Here is an 11,283-nt window from a genome sequence, read left to right as displayed (position 1 = left end):
CTGTTGTTCTGTAAAATAAAATAAAAAGTAAGACAATAATAATGATAATAATAATTTTAACAGCTCTGTTAATACATTTATTATAACATTCACACAGTGTTCAAATTGGGATCTGTAATATTTTCTAATGTTTTGAAAGAAGGCTCTTTTGTTCAGCAAGGCTGCTTTTATTTGTATAGTAAAAAATACATGCCTGATTCAAGAAGGGGGTCTGATGGCCAAAAAATATATATATTTTACTAACTTTTTAATTTTAAGTTGTGCTTTGTTGGTATAATGTCTGCTAGAATGTTAAAAAATGTTCAGTGTTAAATATTTTTTAATTGTTGTTTTGTAATTGATTTTTTTTTTTATATTTGAAAAGCAAGACAAAACAGTAAAAAAAACACATTTTGGCTATTTAATTTTGTAAAAAATTGGCAAAATACATGCGGGGAAAAAAAAACTTGAAAAAACGTATTCGGCCTTCGGCCCAGTGTTTCATTTTGTTCGGCTTCGGCCAAGAATTTTCGTTTCGGTGCATCCCTACTATTGTTTATTCTAATCGATAACAGATTTCTTTTATTTATGATGCACATGCTACAAGGGGTGGTCATGTGTTTATATCATGTTTTGAGAGGTATGTTAAGTTTTAAATACCCAATTGCAGATTTAGGTAATTTGACAGGCTTTAGAGATCAAGGTACATGGGCTCATGGCTAAAAGCTTGTAAACAGCGTCGTTTTCGGTGACATCTTCTTTCTTCTTTTTCAAATTGGGATCTGTAATATTTTCTAATGTTTTGAAAGAAGGCTCTTTTGTTCAGCAAGGCTGCTTTTATTTGTATAGTAAAAAATACATGCCTGATTCAAGAAGGGGGTCTGATGGCCAAAAAATATATATATTTTACTAACTTTTTAATTTTAAGTTGTGCTTTGTTGGTATAATGTCTGCTAGAATGTTAAAAAATGTTCAGTGTTAAATATTTTTTAATTGTTGTTTTGTAATTGATTTTTTTTTTTATATTTGAAAAGCAAGACAAAACAGTAAAAAAAACACATTTTGGCTATTTAATTTTGTAAAAAATTGGCAAAATACATGCGGGGAAAAAAAAACTTGAAAAAATGTATTCGGCCTTCGGCCCAGTGTTTCATTTTGTTCGGCTTCGGCCAAGAATTTTCGTTTCGGTGCATCCCTACTATTGTTTATTCTAATCGATAACAGATTTATTTTATTTATGATGCACATGCTACAAGGGGTGGTCATGTGTTTATATCATGTTTTGAGAGGTATGTTAAGTTTTAAATACCCAATTGCTGTTGAGTACAGGAAAAGGTGCAGTCTTTAGGTAATTTGACAGGCTTTAGAGATCAAGGTACATGGGCTCATGGCTAAAAGCTTGTAAACAGCGTAGTTTTCGGTGACATCTTCTTTCTTCTTTGTGCTGTGAATAGTGTTTGTGAGTGCTTAGGCCCAGTAAGCTCAGATAAGCGGGAGGTGTGTGCACAATAACACGCCTGCTGGACACTGCGGCCAAACGCTGTTGTCATCAGAAGTCTATCTACAGACGGCGAGAGTGTGCGTGCGACCACCCCCGTCATCCCGTCGGCTCTTGAGTAAATGTCTCTTTGATAATCCCATGCTGTGTCTAAGATGACAGCGTATGTAACTGCTTGTGTTTGCAGATGGAGTTTGGGATTAAACTTGATGGTGGCATTTGAGCCCCGGAGCCAATAAAAGACAGAGGCTGCAGAGAGAAAAGACGGCGAGAAAGAGAGATGCAGAACCCAGAGCGTCAGAGTAAAAGGAGGAGAGAGAAAGGGGAGCATTAGAGCGAACGAGAGGGAGGCAGGCATGTTTTTCCCCCTTTCCAGTTCCCTGTACTCCGGGAGGCGAGCGGGCGGCAGACAGAAAGCTGTTGTAATTCATGCCGTGCTGTGAGTTTGTGTGATGAAAGCAGTAGAGCGCTGCCTGGGAGATTGCTTTGCTGCACTCCTCCAAGCAGATTTGAAACTGTCTGGGAGCATGACGGTCACCCTGCCTCCTCCAGATGTGACGGCAAGTGTCGGCAGCTCCACAGGGGTGGCGAGTAGCTTGAGCGAGCCCAGCTACTCCAGCAGTAACTGCGGGAATCATGCGTCTACTGCACTGCACTCGGGGATCCCCTCTCAGGAATTCGCTAGCAGTTACAATGGCTCGTACTTGCATTCCACTTACGGCGGCGGGCAAAGCACACCAGCTCTCCCGTCGCCACATCCCTCACCTTTGCACAGCGCCGGGCTCCTTCAGCCTCCACCTCCAACCCTAGTGCCCAGCTACAATACAAGTTCCCCCAATCTCTCCAGTTACAATTACCCTCCAGCAGGTTATCCCCCACAGACTGCTGTTGCCCCAGGCTACAGCCCAGGAGGAGCACCCCCTCCCTCAGCTTACTTGCCCTCAGGCATTGCTGCCCCCACTCCCCTACCCCCTTCCACCCTTCCCGGTTACTCCTACCAGTCCCACAACCATGCTCCAATTGCACCAACACCTTTGAACGGCAGCTCAGCCAACACACTGAAAAGAAAAGCGTTTTACATGACAGGCCAGGGAGATATGGACTCCAGTTATGGAAATTTCAACTACAGCCAGCAGCGTTCTGCTCAAAGCCCCATGTACAGAATGCCAGACAACAGTCTTGTTGACTCAACCAGAGGGAATGGATTTGACAGGAATGCTGACACATCATCTTTGGCGTTTAAGCCCACAAAGCAGTCAATGCCACCGGATCAGCAGCGGAAATTCGGCAGCCAGTCCGGCAGGGCACTAACCCCTCCTCCTTACGGATCCTCCAAAGGTTCCTTGGGATCCCTGCGGCCAGGCGAGTCATTTGGAAAGTTCGGTTCCCCCGTTTTGAGTGACCACGGTGACGACAACAGACAGCATCACCCCCATTCCATTGGCACGGCCACTTCATCCAGCCACCCTGCTGAGGAGCAGTTAAAAAACAGCGATGCTAGTTTGGTAGAGATGGTCACCACTGAGATTATGCAGCAGACACCCCCTGTGGACTGGAGTGACATTGCTGGACTGGAGATGGCAAAAGCCACCATCAAAGATGAGGTCCTGTGGCCTATTCTGAGGCCAGACATGTTCAGCGGTATGGCCACATTACCTCGCAGCATCCTTCTCTTTGGACCTCAGGGCACGGGCCGGACTCTGCTTGGCCGGTGTATGGCCAGTCAGCTTGGTTCAGCTTTCCTCCTGCTTAGTGGCTCCGCACTGGTCACAAAATGGCTTGGAGAGGGTGAGAAGATCGTCCAGGCCTCGTTCCTTGTCGCTCGCTGCCGGCAGCCTTCAGTGGTTTTCATCAGTGATGTAGATCTGCTGTTGTCTGCCCAGTTGAGCGAAGAAAGTCCTGTGAACCGAATCAAGAGTGAACTCCTCCTCCAGCTCGATGGCGTTCTAAGTTCTCCAGAGGAACATGTTCTAGTAGTATGTTCCACCAGCAAACCCGAAGAGATTGATGAGTCTCTACGAAGGTACTTTGTTAAGCGGTTGCTCGTCCCCTTACCGGATGCCACCGCACGACACCAGATAATCAGCCAGCTGCTCTCACAGCACAACTACTGCCTCAGCGACAAAGAGGTTACGCTGCTTGTACAGCGGACAGACGGCTTCTCCGGGTTGGATGTGGTCCGACTTTGTCAGGAGGCCATGGTTGGTCCTCTCCATGGCATGTCCGGCGCAGACCTTTCCGGAATGATGCCAGGTCAGATGAGACCGGTGTCATACCGAGACTTTGAGAATGTGTTTTGCAAAATCCAGCCCAGCATATCACAGAAAGAACTTGATACATACACTGAATGGAATAAGATGTTTGGTTGTAGTCAGTAAAGCGCGAGGGCGTAATGAAATCTGTGGGGTTACCTCCTCTACTCTAAGAGGGCATACAATTCAGAATTCTTTGGGTGACACATGCAGTTAAACAGTGTGGTTATTACAAATGTAGATGACCCCTAAAGAAGAACCTGAAGGACGGTCAAATACAATTGAATGATGCATGGCTGTACTTAAGTCAAGGTCTGGCTGGCCCTTTGCACATAATCCAGACAGAGAAATACTGTTTTCTGGGCTCAGTACTGCAGACGCAGATCTCCGCTTACCGAGGAACTCTGTAAGTGAGGACAAACTTCTTTGTGTGTAAATATCATTCTGCTGTGTTTGAGATTTTGTTGCTATGAAGTGCCTGAAGTGGTGCTTTATTGATTTGGATTTGGATCTGTTTGCCTCACCATCTACATTGGTGGCATGTGCTAATATAGAGAGCTTTAACATGAAACTAAATCAGACATGTTCTGCTTTTCGTTCCTTTCCTTGTTTTCGACACTTCTCTCAAAAGAACAACAGTATTCCTCAATCAAGTCTGACCTGTAGACCCCAGGAAGGGTAGGAGAAGGTCCATGTTGTACTTTGAATCTGGATCCTAAGTTATGAAATTCGTTTGTGTTTGATTTTCTTCAAAAACTCAGGAAAGTGATTGTGATTTGTACAGTACCTCAAAAAGGATTATGCGATAGCACTACATACTGCTGACTACATTGGGTTTGGTTTCTAATTTGCTTCTTCTAAAATTCTAGGTTTACCTCAACCAATTAAAAAATGAAAAGGATATGACTATGAATGTAACCAGAACATTTCTGGGTTGTTTGGAAGAAAAATTTGGGGACTTTCTAAATTATGTTTAAATTCCATTGTGGACATTGCTTTAAGTTTTGAAAGCAGAATTGTGTACCAGTATTGACTACAGCACCTGTTCCTCCCTGCATAGCACAGTTCAGACTCTACAACGAACGCTCAGAGATGGGCACAATCTGTTGTGTAGATAAACCGAAACCACATCCACGCCAGAAAATGCAGTTGACATCAACATTTGCGTGTTTGTCTCCTTTCTGCAAAATAGAGTTAGGGTGAACCAAAACTTTACAAAGAGTCTACCAGATTCTTGAAGTGGAAATATTTTCACTTTCTTCGTAACGGTTACGTATGTTTCGTTTTTGTTTCGGACTCTGTCCTGCTGCTGTGTGGTGTTGGTGTAAAGATATCTGAAGGATCACGTGTACCCTGCATTCTGTTCTACCTCAGTTTAGCACTATTTTCTCTGCAACTAGAACAGAAAGATGAGCGCTTGGTGTCTTCAACCTCTTTAGGTTTGCTCTGCTCTGAAGCCTCCATAAAGAACAAGCTGCCTTTTTTCCAAAAAAAAAAAAAAAAGAAACAACAAACGTTTGTCTCACACTACCTGTGCAATTCTTCTGCTTTGAGTGCCCAGATGACTCTAAACACCCCTTTGTGTAAACACACACACACATATTATTGATGGGGGGTCTCTGTGTCACCACTTACTGGGGCCACGTTGCCTAAAGCCAGAAACATACTCTACGCAAGTATGCAAGTGCTTATAGCAATGCAGGTTAAAAGATTGATAGCATTGTTGCTTTCCAAAATGCGTCAGCCTGCAATTCATAACGTAATGCAAGTGACACTAAAGTATCATTACTATAAACTTTTTCTACATTTATGCGGCATCCCAATTTGCATATTGTTTGTCCTAAATAGTGTTCAAAACTATAATTACTGTGTCCAAAATGGTTGTAGGCCTATGTTGAAATGAGTGTTACAAAGGCACTTGTGTGGTTCCATGGACACTTTAACAGCTAATACTGCCCACAACCCAACCCATCAAATAGAACTACAAACACAAATAAAAAGTATTTAAAAACTACAAACATGGTGGACATGCGAGACAGACGGTTAAGTAGAGAAAGTTTGTGATTATTAATCAGTATCTAATCTGATAATATGTATGTAATGTTATCCACACTATTATATAACATTGTGAACTTTTGTAAAGATACGTTTGGTCATTAACTTTTAAATGCATCATGCAAACAGACTGGCAGATCAATGTGCTACTTAATTTCTCTCCAATATGGTAGAAGACTAAATTAAATGCAATGTGGAGGATGTTAACTGCAACTAGATGATTGACAGGGTAGTTTAAACGGTGATGGAATACACATAACCAAGTAACAGAGCGGTCTGTTAAAGATGCAGTTATGATGAAATAGTATGTACCAAAGAGAACATACTTTTGGGCTTAGTATAAGGCGGCGAATTGGGATACAGCATCAATTACAGCTACTATAATGGCGGCACAACAGTTTATTTATAGAATCTTGCTGAGCAAGTTAGTCAAATTCTTTATATTTTTATGTTTGTACCCCCAGTTTCCCGGTGCAGACATTTGAAGGAAACTCTATCGCCCCTTGAGTATGGAGGTATCTTTCTTCCACAATAGGCCCTTTCGCTCCGCTTTAGTTCCAGAACTAAACGTACGGTACTAAAGTACTGGGACGATTTTGCGCGAACTATTTCCCAGTACCATTTAAAGGGTTGCATTCGCACCGAGAGTGTGTACTAAGAAGTGACGTAAGCCGGTCGACAGCGACGTCATTTGTGCGCGGCGTTCAACAGCAGAAACAAAGAAGAACAACATTAACAACAGGAGGATGGAGGACGCTGTGATCGGAGCTGTGTTTGTTGTGTCTCGCGGGTTTCACAGTGGACATGGAAAGTCGACGTATACGTAAAGCGACTGAAAGAACGGAAAGGAGGACTAAGAATCTCCAACGACAACTGGCAGTGCTACATTTGCTACAAGTGCCTGCACTTCAGCGTCCGTCCATCTATCACTGTTCTCCATATTTACGAAATAAGTTGACATGCTTACAGTATGTTTACATGGAGTTTTAAATCATGGCGGGTGAGGGCGTTTTCATATGCGTTTGGCCAATCAATGTCTACTTGCGTCACGATTAGTACCAGTTGTGCTGGTTAGACCCTGCTCCGGAGTAGGAGCTAATTTGGTTCTCGAAAAAGGCAGTCCGGTACTAAAATCGCTCCCAGTTCCGGCGGTGCGAACACGTCAAAAAGTGGGTAGTTCCACAATTAGTTCTGGTACTATGAAAAGGTTCCTGCGGTGCGAAAGGCCCTAATATTGCGAGTATGTGCAACAGGCTCTTGCAATGCTTTAATTAAGCTTTTGCATTCATATACTTGCATACAGTATGTTTCTAGCCCAAGGTAGCACAGGATGTTGGTAACCGTAAGAGGAAACTTGTGTTTGAATGTATTTTTTGTTTGTTTCTTGATATGTTTACTTTCTCTGATCGTTTGTGTCCGCTTTTTTTGTCTAGCACTAGAGAGTTGGTGAAGCGATGTGTCCCTCAATCAGTCTCTCTCTTTTTTTCTGCCTTTATATCATGTGTCTCATGTGTTGGAATGTTTTCAACTTTGTTTTTTTTTGTCCACTGCAGTGTAATTTGACACCATTTTAAGGTGCTTATTTAGCAGTTGGAGGCACCAGACCTCCAATACATGTGTGTGTATATATATATGACATATCCTTGAAGATATATCTGCTTTTTTGACAGACATCCAGATAGTCTTTTCAGTAGCTGTGCGACACCACTTTCTTCACGATGTTCGTAAAGTGATATGTACACCCAAAGGACTACGATTTCTAGCCTTGTTTTGTCGTCTAAAGTGGAAACTTTTTTTTTTCTTAAGTGGTATTTTCATTCTGCTTTCTTGTTTTTGTTTTGTGTTGTTTTGAAGAAAAGTTACTATTGTGCAATTTGTCAAATGCACTTTTAACGTTTTGTGTTAAAGCCTATCCCGCTTAATTGTCCTCTCTCAAAACCAAAGCGAACAAAACTATTTAAGATCACAAACTGATCCATATCTCTGAAGATTTGAAGCCTAAATGCCCTTGAACAAAACAGATTACTAAAATTGTATTCGTGAAAGCTCTTTGTAATTGGCTAAAGGAATGTTCTTGACAGCATTAGTAGCATAATATCAATTAGGACAGAAAATATTTTTGGGCTCAACACACCTTTTAACGCAAACCGAGGTCCATGTAACATTTACAAGAACACGGGGCCAGTTCTTTTTGTTTGCAATTTATAGCCAATATATTATAGACTAGATCAAGACTAGTTTGATTTAATATAATTTGCCATCTTTGTTAAAGCTGTATCCAATTTTTTAACTTCAGTGTCATGACTGTAAAGTAAAGCTCAACAACAACTCACAGGAATTATCATGATATTCAGGCGTTCATCCACTAGAAAAGTATCCCCACTTCAGAAAGGTCAATTTAAACAAATGTACAGCTTTGTGCTGCATAATTCATGCAAGTGCTTTTACAAAAATGCTTTTAAACCCTCCAGCACTCTTGACCTGTTTACTTCCATTCTAAGTGTTACTGTAACTATGAATTTTGATTTGTTTTTAAAAAAAACTGAGAGATTAATCCAAGTTATTTTCAGCTGTAATCAATATTATGGCGTCGATAGAGCTTAGCTTGCATTGAACCGGAACATTCCTTTAATTGATTGCAAAGAAAAAGGAAATGTGGGAACATCCAAAAAGTACAAAGTCTCCTGTGTAGCTATAAATACACTTGATTTTGTTCTGTTCTTCTCCGGTTTGTGTGTTAATTTGCTTCGGCGCTGTTGTGGATGGTTGTTTCTTCAAGTGTCACCAGTGTTTGTTTTTCAACCATTAGTCTTTACGACCATTTCTACCTCATTGCTACATATTGACATGTAGTACCCATGTTCTGTCTTTTTTGAATGTCACACATTTGTATAAAAGTAAATAAGACAAAAAACGTATAAAAACAATTTAAAAGAACAAAAAAAAAACGAAAAAGGCTTGTTCTTTAACTTGAGCAGTCTACCTCAGAAAGACTGTCTGTCCGTACACTGAGCAGTGGAGTAGGTGCACATACTGAAAAGACACATTAGGCAGAGATGATGCACACGAACTCGACGATTCGTTATGCCGCTGCGATCTGGGATATTGTGGACTGTATAGGTCTTCTCCAAGGTCTCTACATGCAATTTTTTCCTTTCGTTTTTCAATTGAAGTAAATCGCTTTCCCCCCTTTGTGAACTGTAGTGTGCATGTGGATGTGTGTGCACTTATTATGAAGTGTGTAAGTGTGCATTTTTCTATATGAAAATTCTATATGAAATGTAGGTACATTTCATATACCATATTTGTACATTGGATACACTTGCACATTTGTGTACTTAATGTACATTTGTTATTAGTATAACATTTTGAAACGCACCACATACATGTTAATATGTGCGTGTATGTACAATATTGCCATAATTACATTCAACGTAAATGTATTTTCATGTGTGCATAGGGACAAAGGACAATAAAAGATCATTCAAATGCTTTTGAAACATCGTGTTTTATTTTTCTTTTCTATTGCATCATAATTTTAGATTAAATCTCTCTATGAATCTCAATGCTTTTGCTTTTCTGCATTGAAATTAAATGATATTGTAAATGGAAAGATGTATTTGAGAGAGACCTATACAATGCACAATATATCAAACATTAAGGTATTTTTTTTTCCTGTTTAGTTACTCATAACTGGGCACCAGCATAGACATCCAGTAAAAAAAAAAATCTTCCTTTTTGCAACATTCAATACATACATTTTGATATTTATATATGTACTCTGAAATGATGTATACGTGATAAACTGTGGATAAAATTAATACAACAGTTTGGATTCTATCTTAAGTTCCCTTAGTAGTATATTAGTGCACTATTTTGGACAGAGCCTTTGAGTGATGTTTGAAAAAAATATACAATTTATTGTAAAAGTTTGAACTTATTCATGGAAATGATTGTTTTTGCTTCTGAAATTATAGTTGTAAAACTAGTCTAACATCTTGAAACCTGAAAATCATCACTACATTTAACTATACCATGTTGCTAATTGTTTTATCATCATAAAAATCATTATCGACTATTGATTGTTAGCCCAGCCCTAGTACACTGAGACTTTAGAAAAGGCCTGAAGTTGTTCTTTGGTAAGGTTTTTACAACGCAGCCCATTTAAAAGCCTGCACACTTTTGCATTAAACAAAAACTAAAGCTTTTAAAGTACAATACCTGGAGTTTAAGCAGCACATTTCCAGCGTGCACGCCTTAAAACGAGTCGTCCTGATGCTAACCGGTAATTACGCTTCTGAAAGATGACCATTAGCATCTGTTTCCAAAACCATTTGCTGCATTTCTTAAATACAGTTTCCATTGTTTGTGATATTTCATTATTCTTTATTTCGAATAAGACATTCCATTAATGCCCCGGGTTCCCCCCCCCCCCTTTTTTGATGGCATAATTATGTAGTTGGATGGTCTATGCGTGGGAAGCTGCAGTACAATTAACATTGGGAAGTTGGTGCATTTGGTGCCCATAGCCGTTTCATTTGTAAAGAGCTGTGTGTCATTTCCACGGCTGTACATGTTAAAATACTCTCTCCTAATGGATGCAATTCAACAGGGTCCTCCACAAAAACACAGGGAGCGCGCTCGCGACAAGGGGACGATGAGAAGTAATTTTTATGAGGTGATTATATTTGTAATTTATGTCTTAAATACAGAAAGAAGGTGAACGTCACATGCAGTTTGTGTTTATGGCCTCTTCGTGGGAGGATAAATTCATGCAAACGCCTTCAGAATCTGACACTAATGGGAGACACGTTGTAATTTCTTTCTCATTTTGACTGTACATTTCCTTTTTATTTCAAATACCTGGAAGGTTGCCTCAGTGTTCATTAAAATGCAATTAATTCTGCAACTGTGCTGTTGAGAGCATGGTGTCTGCAAGTCTCCTTTACTTCGATATAGGTCACAGCGTGGCAGCCAATACCGGCTAGTGTTGCTGAGTCATACATCGACTGATGTTGGCTTCTGATCAGGAGGCTTTAGCACCATCAAAAGTCTCTGGTCACTTTTTATTTCCTTAAGCTCGTCCTTAATGCCACAGCACACATTTGTATTGCTCAGCAACATTTAGTGCTTTATATTTTATTTATTAATATTATTGGGCCAATGAATGCATATCCAATAGAAATGAATTCGTACATATACGGCAAGACACTATAGGTTAACAGGGTAAACTTTTTTTTTTTGTATTATAAGTTTTATGAAATCAAATATGCACTAATATGCATAATTTTCCAGAGCAGAATTTTAAAGCCAAGTTCAAAATTCATGCTGCTTGTTATTTTGAATTATTATTTTTTTTACAGAGGGGGTTTTGGATTTCTCTTTTTTTTCTTTCTTTTTTTTTCGCTCCATAAATCTGAAAATACTGTCAAATGTCAGGTGGAATTTTTTTTTTTTTTACATTTTTAGGAATAAAATGTTGAATAAAATCAGGCAAAT

General features: G+C 40.0%; 1 protein-coding gene across 1 annotated transcript; it reads left to right on the top strand.

Annotated features, from left to right (window-relative positions):
* The first annotated feature begins 2,004 nt into the window (after nt 1-2,004).
* LOC107558601 (fidgetin-like) lies at nt 2,005-4,332 on the top strand. Its single transcript, XM_016242263.1, has one exon. The coding sequence runs from the start codon at nt 2,005-2,007 to the stop codon at nt 3,853-3,855; it is 1,851 nt and encodes a 616-aa protein (XP_016097749.1). The 3' UTR covers nt 3,856-4,332.
* Nucleotides 4,333-11,283: the final 6,951 nt, after the last annotated feature.

The sequence above is a fragment of the Sinocyclocheilus grahami genome, unplaced genomic scaffold (assembly GCF_001515645.1).
Source record: "Sinocyclocheilus grahami isolate Dianchi unplaced genomic scaffold, SAMN03320097.WGS_v1.1 scaffold652.1, whole genome shotgun sequence".
NCBI classification, from domain to species: domain Eukaryota; kingdom Metazoa; phylum Chordata; class Actinopteri; order Cypriniformes; family Cyprinidae; genus Sinocyclocheilus; species Sinocyclocheilus grahami.
Note: the sequence above shows the minus strand (reverse complement) of the source record. Positions and strands in the feature narration are given on the sequence as shown.

Coding starts and splice junctions, on each gene's coding strand:
- LOC107558601 (XM_016242263.1), top strand. CDS start 2,005: ATGACGGTCACCCTGCCTCCTCCAGATGTGACGGCAAGTGTCGGCAGC.